Genomic DNA, 20,259 nt, shown 5'->3' on the forward strand with positions numbered 1-20,259 from the left:
TTGTTTCGACCATGCCAAAGGTTGCATAGATGTCAAGGAGGATGAGGAAGGATAATGCACCGTGGTTACAGTCACAGAGAATGTTGTTTATGAATTTATTTTGGGCTGCTGTGTTTTAGGGGCTGGTGCCTAATTGGAGAAATTGAAACAGAATTGGGGGAGAGATGGCGTGAATTTTAGAGTTGACAATGGATTTGGAGATTTTGGAGAGGGAAGAAAGTTTGATGATAGTGAGATAATTTCCAAGGATGGAATGATTAAAGATTTTTTTGGGGAAGGTGGTAATGATGGTAGTTTTGGAAAGGAGATGGTACCAATTTCACCCAGCATCGGAGCTATGAAGGGAATTTAAGGGGTTAGCAGTTTATTGAGAATGAGATCATGGAGCAGAGCAAAACTAGCTCGGGGTGGGTGGGGGGGGGGGCCTGGGGAAGTTTGGGGTTGTCGGGCGGGCGGGTGGGGTAGTAAGAGAGACAACGGTTCAGAGCTCGGACAGGAGGAGGTATTTGGCTTGGTGGGCAAGGGAAAAGGGGAAATAGCAGTTGACTAGATGGTCTTTGTCTTGGTGACAAAGGACTCTACAAGCATTTCACACTAGATGTTGGAGGTAATGATGAAAGGAGTAAGATTTAAGGTAGTGGGAAAAAATGGTGGGGGTTGTTTTTGCTTACCTGGATAATCCGAGACTAGTGTATAGTTTTGGCAGGGGAGAGTGATGCTCGGTAGAGCTTGGTGTTGTCTAGTCAGATCTGGTGATAGATGGCAAAACCAGTTATGTGCAAGATACCCTCAAGGCTATTCCCTTTGTTCTTAAGGGAGTGAAGAAGTGAACCATACTTGGGGATGAGGAATTACTGGGTTGACAGGCCATGAAGGTTTTGCAGGGGACAAGGACATCAAAGGTGAAATTAAGAGAGTGGTTGAGCAAATCAATATCTGTGGATGTACCATGAAAGCTCGATTGTCAAAGACTTGGTGGAGGTTTTCTTTTAAGGGGTTTGAACAGTAATGAGGGGATATGAGTGGTAAGGGTACAAAGAAATTGTTGGAGATGACTTGTCTGTGATTGAGACCAGGATCGTAGAATGGCCATGGAAGGTGGCAAGGTTGAGGGCACGACCGTGGCTATAGAGAGAAAAATTCATTTGGAGGGAGACATTTAGGGAGGATAGCAGGTTGGTGAATTTAGAGGAGACAGAGAATCAGGGAAGCTGATAGAGAGATTAAATAACCGAGGATGAGGAGGTACTGAATGCAAAGGCTGAGAGGGGAAAGCAGGGAAGATTTCTTGGTGCAGGAGAAAGTCCAAGGGAGCATATTGAGGGATAGTATATAATGTGGATTTTAAAGGATGGTGAGAGGCATGGAACAAGATGAGATGTAAAAGTTACCAGAAAAGTAAGATGTAGAGAGAACAAAGTGTGTTTTGATGATCACCACTGCGATTTTGGCAGGGCAGGTGGTGAGAAGTATAGTCAGGCAGGTAAGGTGTCGTCACCAGAACGAAGTTAGAATCAAAGCCAAGATGTCAATGAAATCATCCAGAATAATATGGTGGATGGCAAGGGTTTTGTTACCAATTATCATTTTTATGAGAGATGTGCAGAGAATACAATGATTGTTGATTTGCTGGCAGAGTCTAAGGAGATAGTGGTGGGTGGGGTTAGTGGGACAGAAAGTAAATTAATGAGGTTAGCCCCAGCGGGCATGCTGGATAACATCAGTGAAAGAAGATACGGGGCAGTTGGGAATCCTGCTCATGAGCTAGCGGTGAGTTCCTCAGTGGGTCCTTCCCAGAATGCCTGGATAATCACAGAGGGAAGCTGTGAGTTTTCTGAAGGGGAATGGTTGCAGGAGAGTAGAAAGGACTAACAAGGCAAAGGAATATACAATGGATGGTAGGACCCTAGGAAGTACAGAAGGTCAGAGGGACCTTAGTGTACTTGTCCATAGATCACTGAAGGCAGCACAGGTTGAATAAGGTGATTAGGAAAGCATATGGGATACTTGCCTTTATTAGCCGAGGCATAGAATATAAGAGCACAGGGAGGTTATGATGGAGCTATATAAAACCCTAGTTAGGCCACAGCTGGAGTACTGTGTACAGTTCTGGGCACCACACTATAGGAAGGATGTGATTTCACTGGGGAGGGTGCAGAGGAGATTCACCAGGATGTTGCCTGGGCTGGAGCATTTCAGCTATGAAGAGAGACTGAAAAGGTTAGGGTTGTTTTCCTTAGAGCAGAGAAGGCTGAGGGGGGACATGATTGAGGTATACAAAATTATGAGGGGCATTGATAGGTTAGATAGGAAGAAACTTTTTCCCTTAGCCGAGGGTTCAATAACCAGGGGGCATAGATTTAAGGTAAGGGGCAGGAGGTTTCGAGGGGATTTGAGGAAAGATTTTTTCACCCAGAGGGTGGTTGGAATCTGGAACGCACTGCCTGAAGAGGTGGTTGAGGCAGGAACCCTCAACATCTGAGAAGTATTTAGATGAGCACTTGAAATGCCATAGCATACAAGGCTACAGGCCAAGTGCTGGAAAATGGGATTAGAATAGTTAGGTGCTTGTTGGCTGGCACAGACATATGACTCTATGTCTCTAAAGACAGAACAGTCTGGGGAATGTCAGGAGTCAGGGATAAAAAAAGTACCTGGGTTGGGGGTGGGGGGGAGCGGGGCTGGTGGTGGTGGTGGCGGCGGCAGGAGAGAAATGAAAGTTGTCATCATAGAGTGACAGAAGTGCTGGGCTCAAGTCTGGAGCTGCAGCCAAAATGTGCATATAAATTGATAGTATAGGAATTTGGCTCATATAGGCATGTCAGAAATTAAGAAACATAACCTGATCCTAAATTGATGACCGAGAGGAAGCAATATGAAACAGATCAAAATTGAAATCTGAGGCCCTGTGGTGGAATGAAGTTCACTCTTAGATAATGTGGAATCAGCTTGGAGCACTCATGAATCAAAATCCAAGTTGAGAGTCAATTATGAAAAGATATTGGATCCAGGAGCTATTTGAAAGGCAGGGTTGTGGGTGGGGATAGGGGCTGGTGGAGGTTATGAAGTGGAATCAGTGCCAAGGAGTGAGGAGTCATCATGAGTAAGTAGAGATTGACCCTTAGACCCAGTAGATGTGCATAGTGGCATTAGATATTAGTTACTAGTGTACACCAGCACAGAATCAAAAGATTTTAACAGCTATAGAGCAGGCTTATTTCCGATTAGCATTGTGGACAATATATGCAGCATACCCAGACAATAGAATGCTTTTTCAGGGTTATGTAGTTCCAGTCAGCTCCCACGTGGATGAAGCCCCATTACAATTAATGGAGATGTTCCTGGGTTCCTATCTAAGTGTGAGATCACCCAAGCAGCTTGGCTGTGTAGAGATCCAATGTGGTGGGTCTACATTGAAGTAGAAATTGGTCTTTTTTTAGTAAACTAAGAATTTTTTATCTATATGATACTTGTGATGCTTTTGGTGAAAGAAAGACATGCTGTTCTACGTCAGTAGGGTTATAAAGTCTGATGGGCTAAGTGTAACAGGTGTGAAAGACTTATAGTAACTGCATACTATGTACAAATGGATGAAGTTAAACCTGCAGGAGATTTCTCAATTATTCGCTGTAACTGTGCTGGAAGATCTCTGGAAACTTTGGAGACAGTAGTGGAGTGGTTGAAGGAAAGTACTTACATTTTAAGGAAGCTGTACATTATATTTAGAGTTGTATCTAAAGGAACAGAACATTTTAGCTTTTGTTTCTTCCATGTACTCAAACTATCAAAGGCTTTTATATTATACCTTCAAGATCAGTACAAAACTTTCTATTTTTGTTTCTGTTTTAAACTTAAGGGCCAAGAGTTTCTGCTTTGGCTGCATCAATGGCTCGGGCACAGATTACACTGAAAATTGTGCTACTTTTGTTGCGAGAGTTCCATTTTATTGTTGAAAGTTGAGAATATATATTTTTTTGAAAACTGAGACACTGATTCATCTGGAATCTATATTTTAAAACTGAAGAGGCTGAACTTTGGGTGTTGTGTTTTAAAAGGGGGTTGACCAATGGACAGGCTTTTATTGGAAAATGTGATTTCAGTAAACACCACAGTGGGTTTGACTTAAGAGCTATTTTTTATTGTGTCCAGGCCGAATTTATGATTAGCATGGGACTTGCCTGGATTTCACTTTGAACTGATAAAAGCCAGTCTTTTTTTTGGACTAAAGGAGTGTTGGAGATCAGAAGAACATCCAGGACACTGTTACCTCTCTTTGCAGAATCCCTGCTCCTGAAAAGCAAATGCTTGTATGAAGTTGTACTCTTGCCTTCTATATTTTGAAGAACTTCTAAATGGTTGCAGAAACCTTGCATTTTTCACAAAAAAGGACTTTGCGTCAAATGTGTGAAGACTGAAACCTCTGTTGCTGCACCTCTGCTGTAAGACCTATGTGAAGACTTCTGCAGCTGATTTTCTTTGAACACCTACCCAAACAGACTGTTCATCATTCTCGCCTGGAAAGATTCCTAGTGGCAGCCAACTATTAGACTTTGGGACACCTCACCGAAACAAAGGACTTCCTTCCATATTTTTGCAGACTAGGTTTTTTTTATTCCTTCTCTTCCTTTGTAACAGCTGTAAACAAAAATCTCTTTATTCCCCCAGATAACTTTTTTGGATGTGTTTGCGGGAGGGCTAGGATAAAAATATGGGGCTTTAATATTTCAATTCGCATATATATATGACTCCATTATTAGTTAACGACTTGGTTTATAATAGAACATAGAACATAGAACAGTACAGCACAGTACAGGCCCTTCGGCCCACAATGTTGTGCCGAACTTTTAACCTACTCTAAGATCAAACTAACTACCTACTCTTCATTCTACTATCATCCATGTACCTATCCAAGAGTCGCTTAAATGTCCCTAATGTATCTGCTTCTACTACCACCGCTGGCAGCGCATTCCACGCACCCACCACTCTCTGTGTAAAGAACCTACCTCTGACATCTCCCCGAAACCTTCCTCCAATCACCTTAAAATTATGCCCCCTGGTGATGGCCCTTTCCGCCCTGGGAAAAAGTCTCTGGCTATCCACTCTATCTATGCCTCTCATCATCTTGTACCCCTCTATCAAGTCACCTCTCATCCTTCTTCGCTCCAATGAGAAAAGCAAACGGATAATAAACGGATAATTTTGTTTATTAAAGAAACCTGGTTGGTGTCCTCTATTCTGGGGACAAATAGAGTATCTAATTGGCTGTTTTGGTAAGTGGGAAAGTTTATTGATATGTTGTGACCTGTGGAGAAGTGGCCTCAATTAACAGTGCACTCCTCTCACCTCAGTTGTAACACTTTTCAGAAGTTTTTTTGCTCGAGTTTCCACGCAAACTCATTTCATTATCACCAAATGTATCATCTTTCATGAACCAGGCAAATTTTATGATGTAACTTTAAAAAAAACATTAAAAATACTGCTTGATATATTTGAGTGAACTTTATTAATGCAGCTGAAAATAGGTTTATCACAAAAAATGGCATTTTTAAACAGAGATTGCCTAGTCCACTATCTGTGAGTAACCCAATTTTAAATAACTTAAGATGACTTTAAAAAACTATACCGAACCATTTACTAGTAACATTGATGTTCCATAGCCAGTTTCTTAGTAAATTTAAAAAAAAAATCTTGTAAAACGTGCTTATTAGTGTCCTTACACCTCAAGATACAAACTTAATTTTAACAGCCTTCTAGGTCTGAAAGTAATGCAATCAGCAGAAACGTGCAGTGGTGGTTGATTCGATGTTGGGCATGGTCAGTTTTGTACACGAGGCTGGATTCTAACATGATGGTTTTTGGACAAGTGCAAACTATTGTGGAAACTTGCTTTGCTCTGAATGTAAATTGTGCTTAAAATTCCATGATCTTTTGCACTAGTTTGGCTTACTTTGTGTGAATTGCACTGAAAACCTAGCAGAAACTCCTGCCCAACATCTTTAATTATTCTGCTTTTATCTATCGTACCAGTTGTGTCTTATTTGTTCATATTATCTGTTTGTTATTAATAGAGATGAAAGCAAGTTTAATGCTAATGAGATCAAATACTTTTTCCTACATTAAGCATAAACTGAGTAATCAGATAGTCCATCTAAAATGAAGATATGTGGATTGAATAAAGACTGTTGTCAATCTCTGATTAATTGAATAATTGTTGTGTCATGCTTGATGTAATTTAGAATTGTTAGCACAAGGAATTGTCTGGTAGTGAAAATCAATATTTTCCAATCTGTTACTAAATCTGAAATAAGTATAAGCTGGGCAGCGGCTAAGAGAGCAAGTGGATAAGGAAGACCTGAGGGGGGAATGCACTGACCCCAAATCTGAACTAGATGGCTGTTGGAAATTGCATGGGCATCCAGATGGCCATATTTTGATTTGGTGTGCATTGGTAAAAGTGGGAGGCAGGACAGATGATGGAAGGGCCTGCCAGAGTTATGACTGAGGAGACAATGTTACATGTCCATCTTCAGTCAATCAGAGGTAAATAATCAGGAAAGATTTATACAACAGTTCCACCTAGTTGGGAGGTTCAGCTACTTGGTCTAAAGCAGAATCTTTGAAATAATTAAGAAAATTCAAGGATGATGGAAATTAGTATGGCAGAAAAATCATAACTGTAGTATTAACAGGCAGTCTCAGCCTGACGGGAAGAGCACATGTTTGTTAGAATGTTGTTATATTACTAGTTAGCTTTATAGATTAGCACTGTCCACCTAAATTAAAAGAGTGTGACAATTAATTTTAAAAGTAATATTCTGTGTACCTTTATACTTGTGACAAACTTTTGTATTTTTTGAGTGTGAATGTTAAGGGAAAGCCATTTTTATCTCATTTTTCATTCATGTTTACCACCAAGAGTGCTGGTGTTTTGTCAGTTTCCAGGGCTGAGATTTTAACTCATTCAAAACCCATTCACATATACAAAGTTAAAATCAACCCAAGTTTCTACTAGTGCTACAGTTAATTAGCTGCTGGGAAGTGAAAATGAGCTTGGGTCAATCCTTCCATATCTTTCCCTTCTACTTCAGAGGCCTGGATGATTTAATTGGTATCCCATTATTTTGTGGTGATGTGGTTTGGTATTCCAATGTGTTCTATTATGCACCAAAGCAACAATGTACTTTTAAAATATTTTTGCTTATCTTTATAATTAAAAAATTGTGTAGACTGTCACAGATTAACTATGTAGTCACACATTGAATGAGTAAGGCATCTTTATTTATAAGGCACCTAATCATGTCTCTTGATGAGCCAATGCACTTCACAACCAATTATTAACCTTTTGAGGTTGCAGTCACTGTGTGCAAATAACGATAATCAGGTGCCCAAAACAGCAATGAGATAAATAACCAATTAATCTGTTTTTATGGTGTTCATGAAGGATGACATTTTGGCCTGAGATTGAACTGAGAGAACTCTACACTTTGAATAATGACATGAGATTGCGTTCATGCATCCATCTGAACAACTGGAATAGGCAGTTGGGAGTGGCTTTAGTTTAATGTCTCATCAAAAGACAGCACCTCCAGCATTACAGCACTGATATGTCAACCCAGATTATGTACTCAAGTGCTGGGTCTCAGAGGTGAGAATGCTATCAACTGAACCAAACTATGGTATTTCATATTAAATGTCTACACAGTGAATTAATATCACTTAATTTCTTTTTTCTTTCTTTTTCTAACTGCAGCCTTTATTTTTGACCCTGCTTATTATTTGGATATTTTAAATAATATTTTTAGCAAAAGTACTTAAAATTTAAATAATTCTGAAAAGAACACAAACCAACTGGAAATGATTTCTAACTAGCATGTTAAAAATGCCTCCAAGATGTTTCTTGATGATCTTTCTTCTTATGTGACTTGGTGTCATGCATAGTTTTATAATGCTTCTGTGAAGCATCTTGGGAGGCTTTATTACATTAAAGGTGCTATTTAAAAATAAGTTGTTGCACATCTGGACCTAGGACTTCCGTTCTGCTGCATTTCTCGGTTCTGCCGTGTACTTGGGCCTTCCCTTAATCAAGAGATGAACCAAGCAGCTCTAATGTTTCTTGCCACAGGCATGAAGAACTTCGACGCACAATTTCTGTGTGTATTGGCTTTATTCAGATGATGCCTGGATCCATCTTAGTTTCACTTTAGTATCCATGGCCCCTGAGGGTTGACTGACAGCATAGTGAGCAGTCTTACAAACACAGCACAGAGCAATCAATCACTGAGAAATCAAGCACAACATATCTGCCCCTTGTAGACTAAGGAGCATGTTTTGAATTAAACCTTCATAAGCATCAGACAAGTATATATGAAGTCATTTCTTAAGAGTCCATTTATCTGTATTTGTTACGACCAGGTGAGAAGGGGCGTAGGAGGTTCCCTTTCAGCCTTTGCCTGGTTTAACCGTAACAGGGGCCGGAATTTTATGCCACCCCAATGAACAGGATGGAAGTTGGGGGGGGGGGGGGTGGTGTAAAATGGAGCAGGAAGCTCTGGGAGGCTTTCCTCACCCACTCCCGCCTCCTTTATGTAGGATGGGGTTGGGGGGTGGGGGTGGAAAACAGCCCAACCACCCCAAGCCAATCAGGGGTCTTAAGTGGCCACTTAACGACCACTTAAGGGTCTTCGTTCGCCTCCACGCAGATTTTATGCATGGCTAGCGGATGTCCTTGGGCTGCCCCCCCCTACCCCAACCACCCCCAGCACCCAACACATCCCCCTTTCCCCCCCAACCGACCACCCTTGCCTCGCCGGGGCCCGACCGATTACCCCTGGCGAGACAACCAAAGCTTACCTCTCCTCCTGGCTCCATGTCGTCTTCTATCTTCGGCTGGGATGCAGTCCCAGCAGTGGCCACTGCTCCCGATGGCGCTGCTGGGACTAAGAGCTACTGGCTGGCTGACAGCTCAATGAGGCCGGACTTCCTCCCTCAAGCGGTTGGAAGTCCCGCCTCAGAACAATTAAAGTCTGGGAACTCATAAAATACGTAATGGATCCCCAGGTGAGGCGGAAGCGGGTTCCCCACCGACTTCTATGACGTTGGCCGGCTCCCCGTCCGCCCACCGTAAAATTCTGGCCAGGGTTTAATTTGAAAACACCGTGTTTTTAGCTCCCCCTTAGTGAATCCTTGTTCACTGCTTCAATTGTAAGGCAAAAAAATCAAACAGGTTTCCTTAAATTTAAACAAGAAAGGTGGACGTTTATTAATCTTAAACTCTAATCCGGTTAACGACTACGAATATGCGACGCGACCACTCTAGCATGCATACGCGCAGGTAGAGACAGAAAGAGTAGAAGGCATAAAAGGGAAAAGTTTGAGGCAATTTCTGGTAGTTACAATCCTTTAAGTTCACTGTGGAGTGTTTAGTTGCCAGTAAGTCTTACAATTCATTGGGGCCCAGTTCACGCTTCAACTTGTTGCGATATAGGTCCGGTCGCTTGGGAGAAAGCGAGAGAGAGAGTGACCCAGCCAGGTGAGAGACTTGCTTGTTTGAGCTTTAGTAGCACATTGCCTTCTGCCTTTCTCTGTGGCACAATTCAAAAAAAACCCAGGTTGCGCAGCAGGTTAGTCGTGTGACTAGCTGGTTTGACCACTTCTATTTGTGGATTCTGCCATCTTAGCAATCATCCTGGAATGGGAGCTTCCTCACCTTCACTGTCTGATGATCAAAGTCCATTGTGGGTTAAGTGGACCAGGGAGCACTCCTTTTGTCTCTCCAAGCACTGTCTGTTAGTATGCAAATGTTTTTCCAGCCACTGCTGATCTGTTTAACAAGTCATTTCCTCGCCCCAGCAACAGTTTAAAATCAATGTTCAAATGACAAAATTAATGTGCCTCATTCTTGGCAGGTGGGGTTCTGCATGGCAGTATTGATAGTCTCCGGCACACCCCACTTTGTAAACAATTTGTCTAGAATGTCAATGACTGAAGTGGTGGTTATGGAATTTGTTGTAGCAATTTCCAGCCACTTGCTGTGTAGATCATGAAGAACAAGCAAAAAACATTGATTGCTAGGGGGCTGCATGCAGTTCTCCGAAAATATTTACTTGGAGTTGCCATGGGTTGGCAATGGGGTCGGTTGTAGAAGTGCAGGACACGGTTTAGCAGATTTTTCACCAAATGTACATGCTACATTGTTTATGGCGAACTCTTCTATGCGGCGATCTATTGCTGGCCAACAGACTGCTTCACGGGGTCATTGCTTCACCCTAACAACATCTGGGTGTCCTTCATAGGCAAGATACAACACCCGTTGCTGTAGTGCTTTCAGGATAACTACTCGACTTCCGTGTGCGATACAGTTGTCATCAAACAATGCAAGCTCATTGCGTACTCTGTAGTACAGGACCAGTTCTTCCTCTATTTCGCAAGGCCAGTCCATTTTTAGGTACTGGCTTACTTTGTGCAGTACGCTGTCTGCTGCCGACTCTGCCTTCAACTCCTCTTGTGTTTGAAAATTCGCGGTTGAATATGAAATCACCGCCACTATGTAGTCTTCTATGTCGCAAGTTGCTTCGCTATTGCTAACGCTGTCTCTGATAGTACAGCTAAGCATGTCAGCCATTTGGTTGCATGAACCTGCAAGATACTCAACCTCAAAGTGTATTGATGAAGGTGATCAGGCCATCGATAGATGTGTCGAGGTCGATGACCAGATCCTGATGTGGCTAACAATGTATTCAATGCTTGGTCAATGGTACAGAGGGTGAACTTCCTACCACAGGGATAGATGTGCCAATGTTCACAAGTGTAGGTGCAGGCTAGTGCTTCTGGCTCTCCATTGGAGTATTTGCGTTCTGTTTCTGACAACGGGTGTGACGTGTATGCGATCGGTCGTTTGCTTCCGGCAATGTACTGAGAGTACAGCTCCTATCGCATTTCCTGGCATGTCTGTTGTGGCATGCATTTCTACATGTGTGTTGAAATGCACGAGGATGGGCGGAGATGCTATCCTTGCCTTTAAGGTGTCAAATGCTGTTTGTTGTGTAATTATCCATTCCCATTGTGTATCTTTGCACAGTAGCTTTCAAAGAATCTCCATGATCTCTGCATACTGGGCCACAAATTTGGGATAAAAGTTGGTAATGCCAACGAACAATGCTAACTCTTCGTTAGACGGGGTTGGAGCACATGAATTGCTTTGATGTCACACGTAGGCATGGAGAATCGCGACGCGTGGTGGGGGTCAGGGGATCCAGTACCTCCCTGTCGCCAAGCGATCTTACCGAGGGCATGTAGGCTGATGGCTTTCCCACCCAGAGGCCAATTGAGGCCCATAAGTGGCCAATTAGGGGCCTGTACTTGCCGCCGCTGGGATCCTACCAGCAGTGGGGGGGTTGCCTTTGCCATGTGGGGTGGGCGCCTTTAAAATGAAGTGCCCTCCCTGCAGGCTTGAAGTCCATGGAGGAGCCCCGCCAGGAACCACTTCACCCCCCAGGCCCCCCCTCCCTCTGGACTGCACGATCACCCCCTCGCCATCACCCCACCCCCTGCCAGGGCCTTCCGGACTGGCCCCCATGAATCTGTATCATCTACCTCTGGTCCAGGATTCCAGTACTGGGCCTGGGTTCAAGGCAATGGTCACTGCTCCCGGTGGCGATGCCGACACTGCTGAGCTGCCAGCCCTCTGATTAACCGGCAGCTCATGGAGGCGGGATCCCCATCTTCAAAGGGACGAAGATCCTGGCTCATGAAACTTTGATGTAAAAAGATCAGAAGATCGCTGCGGGGTTGGGATGGGGGGTGACAGGAAAAGGTTTCCCCCGCCTTTTGGGCCGACGGTGGGATGTCCGCCTCCTACCCAAAATTCATCCCACTGTTTCCACCCGTTCCAGTTATTCCTCCAGGCGATAGGCAGAGTTTGCTGCCTGAAATGTTGAGGCCTGCCAGTCCTTTTAAGAACTCCTTTTTTTTCAAGGAAACAACTGCTCTTTTCAGTGAAAATGTACATGGTGTAATATCATAAAATCGTCTTACTCAAGAAGTCATGCTGTCAACTATAAAATGTCTGGTGGCTTAAATGTTACAAGCATGCACCAGACCATATGCTACATATAGAAAATGTCATGGAGCTCAGCAATATTTCTAATACAGTGATTAGGATATCTAGCTGTTCTTTCCCCCACCTGATTAGTTGAAGTTAGAAATATGGTATCTTGCTCTGTCTGTCAGTATTCCATGTTGCTGCCTGGAAAATTGATTTAGGCTGCAAGTAGGCAGAGAAGCACAGCAGGAATCTCCTTCGCTTCTACTTGCTATGTAATGACCCTTGAGAAATAACAGCAGTCCCAAATGATGAGATGCATGATTGTATATTTTCAGAAAAATTCAGATCATGTCATCAATAATGTTGTAGTTATTATTAACTGTTATCTGAATCTCAGGTTTAAACTAGTAAAAGACAAGTTTATCAATGATATCAGGAAGTTCCTAACATGAAGATAGATCAATTCATAGAATGGACTTCTGGGAGGCAAAGTTAGAGAAACAGCTGGCTGGATGCTTTGTTTTTTGAGACCGCAGGATATCAGTCCTTCATCATCTGTATATATCTTCTGAAAATAAAATTATAGACTTTAAACTACTTCTGTGTATAGGGCCAAGGAGGAACATGAGAAGAGAGGTTGGAAATTGTAGGATGTTTTTGCGACGGATCTGCTGATATAGAATTTGGGGAAGCCAGTGTAAGAGAGGCATGACCTGAAGAGAAGGGTGGGGAGTTGGGCGGATTGTTCTGCTGGAGAAAACCTGGCGATAGAGCAATAGAGATATGGAAGTTTTCAAAGTTGGATTTAAAGCCATTATCAATCACTTGCCCTCAAGATATAATTGAAGCAGCACTGTTGCAAGGGATCTGCTTGATGATGGGTGAAGGAGCAAGAGGCAGAGCAATTGGAAGCAATTCCGTTGCCTTGACCGGTCTGGGGACGCTCTTCAGTATGTTATGAATAATCGTTGTCTGCTGAGCCTTGCACAACCTTGCAATTAGATGCGGCAACATTCTGCAGGCAGAGGAAAGGAGAAACACCAGTCTTCCTCAGATGAGGATGGCTATGAAGTGGGTGAGGAGGAGGGGGACAACAATGACAACGATACTGTCATCGATATGAGTGCCATGGAGAGACATGCAAGGGATATCAGGAAGAATCTCATTTATGCACGTTTCGTTCAACAATAAGCTTTATCAAGAAACGTCGGATGAGAAAAATAGCAATTCCCCACAGAAATTCCCTTTTGCATGAGGTCTTATTCGTTGCTGCACTTTCATGTGATTTGCATTTGAAATCATCTATGGGCCATGATGAATGAGACTATAGCCACTGCAAGCAGCATTAAGTTATGAACGTAGAAAACAAAATTAAGACATGACAGTGTTGGAAAAAGTTATTCTTCATCAATAGGACAACAGCCATCATTGAAGAGTGAAGGCTCAAATTCCAATGAGATATGGAAATTGGACATTTCCTGAGATGCTTTGCAAGCATCATTGCCTTCCTGCCATAAGCCTCCAAAACACTTCTTTGTATTCATTTATAACCAAGCAAAACATTACTGAGTGGATCAAGTTTTGCATGAAATAAAATTTGTTTAATAAATATTTGCAATCGTGACAATTTGTACAGCACCGGTGCCACCTTTGTGATCAAAATTGTTTCAATTTCCTTTTTCTCACACTATGTCTAGGTGCTACCCCGACATTGGCAACTGAGGTGGAGGCAGTCTGCTCAGTGCGCTGCCCTGTTGCTGTGGATGACCATGGCGGGCATCCTCTGGAGGAACGGGACCTTGATGGCTCCATTCTACTGGGGGTCTGCAGCAATGGTGCTTGAGTATCCCCCATGTGTGTGCCTGCTGGAGGTAAGGGAGTCAATGTAGCTGGGGCGGGGAGGACAAGACGCTGCTTACTCTAGGGGTGTCCTGAGAAGAAAGCCCAGGGCAGTTGGCACGCACTCATCCTCTATGTGTGTGCACGATGGCACCTGCCTCTCTACGTTTTATTTATTTAGCGAATGCAAATCCTCGGAACTAAGCAATAGCCTCCTCATTTGCTGAATTTAAGGTGACTAGTCGCTACCAGGTCTGTAGTGGGGACACTCCTCGGTAATGTGCAACATTGTTTGTGTCTCCACAAATGCATCAGAGGTTTGTATTCAGGCCCCAACAGTGGAGGTTGGCTGCTGAGGGGCCCTGGCTTGTCATGAACCTGCTTAACAAGGACCACTCTCACCATGGTAATTCAAAGTCTGTCATTCGACAGATGGGGTTTTGCACAAGGATCTTGTTAGTGACTTCCTGTGTTTCCCATTCCTTGATCCAAAAGATGTCTGCTGGTAGATCTTGCTCAGGAAGTTTTCTCCATATGGGGCGCCGAGATGGAAGCCGGGCAGTAGGTGGACTGAACGTGCACGGATGGTTTCAACCAGCTTGTGGGTTTTCGCCAAGTTGGCGGATGTCTGGGGGAGTGATGTTTGCGAGGACAAGAAGCTGGGGTGTTGAGCGGATGGTTCCATTTATGATATGCATTGTTACATTCAGTTGAGTATCAACAAGATGTTTGTATGATGAACTATGACAGACAGGTGCACAGTTCTCTGCTGCTGAGTATGATAGGGCAAGTGCTGAAGTCCGGAGTGTTGTGGCAGTAGTGCCCCACGTAAATCCAACAAGTTTGGTTAATAGGATATTTTTGGTTTTGACCTTTGCTGCTGTTTTTTTCAGATGCTCCTGGAAGGACAAGGTACAATCCAGAGTCACTCCCAAGTATTTTGGGTTGGGATCATGCTTTAGTCTTTGACCATCCATGTAGATACGCAATTCATTCTTGGCACTGGCATTGTGGAGGTGGAATACACTGGATATTGTTTTAGAGGGATTCACTGTGCGACGCCATGTGCTGCAGTAATCCATCAACCTTGTAACATCTTCAGTAAGGATCTGGTCCAGGGTGCAGAAAGATGGAGCTTGGGTGGCACAACAGATGTCATCAGCATAGATGAACTTGTGAGACGTGTTTGTTGGCAGGTCATTTGTCTATATGTTGAACGGTACTGGGGCTAGCACTGAGCCCTGCGGTAGTTCATTGGCCAGTCTTCTCCATGCACTTCACCCTTGTCCAAGGTGGACTCAAAATCGTCTGTTGCAAAAGAGTCAACAGCTGTCGTGACCCAGGTTGGAAGCACTCTGGACAGCTTTAGGAGTAGGCTAATGTGCCACACTGTATCATAGGCAGCTGTGAGGTCCAGTGAAACTATACCTGTTTTCAAGTTCTTTTCGATGTAGGTGGTGAGTACCAGAACTTGATCACATGTGCTGTGTCCCTTATGGGAACCAGTTTGGTCGACATTAAGGATGGTCTCTACTTCCGGAGATATGCGTTGCAGGATAAGACGCTCAAAGATCTTAAAGCACACAGAAAGAAGTGAAATCAGTCGCTAGCTGACAGCCAGTGTGAGATCTTTTCTGGTTTTGGAATGGCAATGATTTTTGCCATGCTCCACATCTTTGCGAGTGAGTTTGAGTTGATGATTCTTGTGTAGAACTGAATCAACCAGACACGAGTACGGTGGCCAAGATGTTTCAAGAATTCTGGTGCAATGTTGTCAATGCTTTGTCTCCTGAGGGGAAGTAGCACCTGGAAGGAAGTCCACATTCCTCGTCTCCCTCTTGCCTAGACTCTGCTGCATGGAGCCAATGGCAATGGAGTGCAGGTCAGATCGCATAATACTTGAGTGCTTAACCAAACTCGCCACAGAGCTCGCCAGATTCTCGATTGAGGAAGCCATACACTCAAATGCCTGGGACATGGCTAATGTCATGGCTTGCGTGGACTCCTCCATGGCATGTGTAAAGCCACACGTGACCTCCGGCATCTCTGACATATTTTCCACATGGCTTTGCTGCACATCCAGCAGACTTCCTGTAGCAACAAACAGAGGATCATCATGAGCATGGTGCTGAGCAGAGGCCTAGTCCCCAACAGTCCTCCGATTGTCAGGGGACCCAGCTGGCACATGCTCCCTCAGCTGCTGGGACGTGTCTGTGTTGTGCACACCAGATTGTGACCCAGATTCTAATCTTAAGATCCATTCGGACCATGTGGATATAGCTGCGCTGGCGGAGGTGGGAAAAGAGGCAGGCAACGGTGAACCCTCTGGGGCATTGGCTACTTCTTCTTCCCCAGAGGAAGATTCTTGGGCCACATGATGTTCTGCTACTCAAGTGCAGGCACCTGCAGTGGAGACACAAACAGAGGCACTTTAGGCATGTGGTTCACATGACTTCACACAATTTCCTTCAGTTTCCACATATGGCTATATGAACAGAGATGATGCTTCATCCTTAAGCCTTGTGGCTCCTGCCTTCCTCCTGTCTCACAATCTCTGACGTCTCCTCCTCAGCCGTGGTCAGCAGCCTGATGTGAGGGATTCCTCCCCTATCTTAGCACACTCACACTGGTTGTGGCTTTATTTATCCTGCAACAGACAGTGCAGATTTAATGATGCATCACAACCATTGCACACACAAATCGACATCACTCATTCTGCATGGCTTTCGCATGACACATCCACTCTCATGAACAGTGCATCATTTAGTGAATGGCATCAAGGCATTCCACTGCATTCCTTGCCTACCCTCTGCTTTAAAGACAGAGCCATGGAAGAAAACAATGGAGCAACTTTGCCAGGACCACTTACCCTCGCTGAACTGAGCAAGTCATTGATGCGCTGCGGCACTGCACCCATGCTCTTCGAGTTACCCCATAGTTCGAGACCTCCTCTGCTGCCTCCATACAGGCCGCCTTGGTGAGGCGAGATGGTCTTCTGCCACCATCTGCAGGGAAGAGGACCTCCTGTCCCTCGCTGACTGCCTGGAGGAGAACCTGAACCGTGGGGTGGGAGGCTACCTGCTGGCTTCCATGAGATTTACTTTGGCTGTAGGGACAATAAATGATATGAAGTTGATGGTGACTTTCACAAAATAAAGGAGGTGAAAACATTTTGATTTAAGTAAAAGCTTCAATTTAAGTTAGTCTGAAAATACTTACATGAAAGGAAGGCTGCTGATCCTTGAGGCTGCAAGCATGGAATGTTTTCTATCTATGGCAATCATGGTGCTTGGGGCAGTAACGACAGGTTCCACCAATGAAAGGCCATCCCTGCCAAATAATCCCAAGTGTTCCCCATGCCTGTCACCACATGGCTAATTTAATTATGAAATCATGCGGGAATTGCGGCAGGAACGGAAGTTATGACCACATCCGGTCCCACCATCCGGAATGCTGCAGCGCTCAAAAGATTTCACCCAAGGTGTCTGGAAAATGAAAGGGGAAAAGAACTTACATTTATATCATGCCTTTCATAACTTCAGGATGTCCCAAAGCATTTCACAGCCAATTAAACACTTTTTAAGTGTCGCCATGCAATTTAAGAAATGTGGCAGACAATTTGTACAGAGTAAGACCTTACGAACTGCAGTGTGATAGTGACTGATGGATAAATATAGGCCAGGAATTTCTGATCTTCTTTAAAATAGTCCTGTGGGATCTTTACTTTCATTGAAACAGCAGATGATGTATCATTTTAATGTCTTATCCAAAAGAGGCCACTTCCAACAGTGAATCACTCCTTCTGTACTACACTGGAGTGTCAGTCTAGATTCTGTGCTCAAGTCTCTAGCGTAGGACTCCTATCTGAGTCAGAAGGTTATGAGACTGCTACCACTGAGCCATGACTGAGATCTGAGGGCCCTGTTTGACAACAAATTGAAGGAAGCAAATCAGATATTGGGATATATTAAAAGGTCAATATTGAGCCAAAATAGTGAGGTAATCATGCCATTTTATAAATCATTGGTGCAGCTGGACTTAAAATACTATGTACAGTACAAAGAGGATATTGCAGCTATTGAAAAGATACAGGAGAGAGCAACCAGAAAGACAGAAGAGTTGGAAGGATGGATTGAGGAGCAATTAAGTGAATTGTGCATGTTCTCACTAGAAAAGAGAAGGTTAAGAGGTGAGATGATTGCTGTTTTTAGGATTCTAAAGGGATCAAATAATGTAGATCATGACATGTTGTTTCACCTTGTCCAGAACAGTAGAACCAGAGGACACGGCCTACACTTGAAGGGGGTAAATGCAAAGCTAATCTACAGAAACATTACTTCACTGAGCAAGTGATAATTCTATGGTATTGGCTCCCTTGGGAGACAGTGGACACAGATAGTGTTGATTATTCCAAGTTCAAATTAGACAGATTTCCTTCAGAAAATAATATTTTGGAATACAGTATGTGTTATTTGAGACCTGACCTATGGTAAATGTAGGTAGGTAGGAATAGACACTTTTGGACAGATGGTTCATAAAGCCTTCCACCACTGGTGATTTTCTTTGCTTCATGTCTAGTTCTGTTATAGACTAACTTAATATATGTTGATTGCCATGATTAGTCAATAACTCCATTTTTGTATCATGTGACTATCAGGATGGAAAAGGGTAGACTTAATGGACCTTGATCTTTTTACACTTGGCAATTCCTGTTCCCAGTGAGAGTTGACTCGCAAATATTTGATGTGAACATTGGGTCTAACAACTGGAAGGTTGCTCCATGCTTTTGTCGTTGAAATCTCCCACTTTGATTACGAGAAAACACACTGATGCATATTGCAAAAAAAAAACAATGCATTGGCAAGTTTCTTTGGATCTGTTAAGAAGTCAAGAGTTTGGCAATAAAATACTTTCCAAATTTTTAGTTGTTTGGCCTCCAGTGGTACAAATTTGGTTTTATATTTTGGTTTTAAAGTGTTCACTTCAAAAATGTCAGCAGATACTGCCTGTTAAACATTTGCTGAACCCCTGAATTTTCTGTCTAAACTTTCATAATATTATGGAATTTTGACTTTTAAAAACTATGAACGATTACACAAATGTTTTTATTATGAAGATGCATTGAAGAAGCAATGCTTCTAACAATATGCAACTTGCTTGTATCCTCAGCATCTAAAACTATAAATATTTTATCTTGCCTCCCCTTAGATCTTCTAGTACACTAATGAAAAAATTCTCATCTGAAATTACCCATTAGTAAATTTGCCCTGGGGTAATGGGCTACTTCAGTTTTCATTCTCTGAGGAAGTGAATGCATCTCTGAGATTTGAAACTCAGCATAAAAAATCATAAATATAATTTCTATCTACAGCTGTCTGGTAATCTCATAGGTTTTTTTACCTTGGATTATCACTAGTGCAGATGAGCTAGAGAGAAGCTAGCTCTATCATAGTAGACCCAAAATAAATTAAATTTAAAAAAAAAAATTAAAATACAGTATTCCAGGATTTATCTTCAATGTTTCGAGAAAGTGACAGCAGGATATAGAGTGAGATTTTTCACTGACGCAATTGGTAAATCCATTATCGTGTACAGAGAAAATTGTGCTTAATATTCCTAAAAAATAAAGTATTCCAAACATCATGAACAATTTCTTCTTATGAATTTGAAATAAATTTAAAATGTAAATGTCCAGCATTTTAGTAAGAAGGAACGTGTATTTCTATATGCATCCCAGAGGTGACATGGAACATTTCAATACTAAAATTCATAGATTCAGATGATATATGTGGTTTATTGTAATTTACAGAAACATTATATTATATGCTGTGTTATACAGTTATGGTTTGACTCTTGCATTCATGAGATTGATCAAATGGTTTTAATGTATAGTTTAAAAACTGCAAGTTTTACAAACAGGATCTCTCCAATAATCATGGATACCACCAGGAAGGTACCAGTAATTCGCAAATCCCTCAAACCAGCAAGACCATTGCATCGTTTATCTGCTGAGATAGGTAAGTGTCACAGCTTATAGCTTCTGTAGAGCTTTAGTAACTGTTCCATTAGTGTTTCACTCATCTATGCAAGGTTATTTTTAAATAAACTTGTAGAAACTACTTTAACATCCTAATGTGAGTATCAAAAGTATGAAGCACTTCAACAGTATGTCTCCACATTAGTAGATGCTGTTGGTACAGTGTGACATTTATGATAGACAATAAAACATGCCGTTGTGATTTGAAGAATAATCTAATTCTTTGGATTTGAATGACAATTACAAATCATTAATTGCAGAGGTTCTGACCACAATCTTCCAATCCTCTTTAGATATGGGACTGAAGGATTGCAAATGTTACAACCTGTTCAAAAAATGT

The 20,259-nt window shown here is 42.7% G+C and overlaps 1 protein-coding gene across 10 annotated transcripts in view; it reads left to right on the top strand.

Moving 5' to 3' along the window:
- gra (granulito) overlaps positions 1 to 20,259 on the top strand; it is a 265,219-nt gene that overhangs the window by 40,037 nt on the left and 204,923 nt on the right. For 8 of the 10 annotated variants that reach the window (XR_010974968.1, XM_068030833.1, XM_068030832.1 and 5 more), the window contains exon 2: positions 19,802 to 19,899. The exons of 1 other annotated variant lie outside the window; for it this stretch is intronic. Coding sequence is in view for 8 of the 9 variants with exons in the window: in XM_068030836.1 (XP_067886937.1) it covers positions 19,802 to 19,899 (98 nt within the window). In the remaining variant the exon portion in view is untranslated. Of the gene's footprint in view, positions 1 to 13,829; positions 13,915 to 19,801; positions 19,900 to 20,259 lie in introns of those variants that run through there. One more of the 10 variants, XM_068030837.1, reaches the window with a different exon arrangement.

This window comes from Heterodontus francisci, chromosome 5, assembly GCF_036365525.1.
Source record: "Heterodontus francisci isolate sHetFra1 chromosome 5, sHetFra1.hap1, whole genome shotgun sequence".
Lineage (NCBI taxonomy): Eukaryota > Metazoa > Chordata > Chondrichthyes > Heterodontiformes > Heterodontidae > Heterodontus > Heterodontus francisci.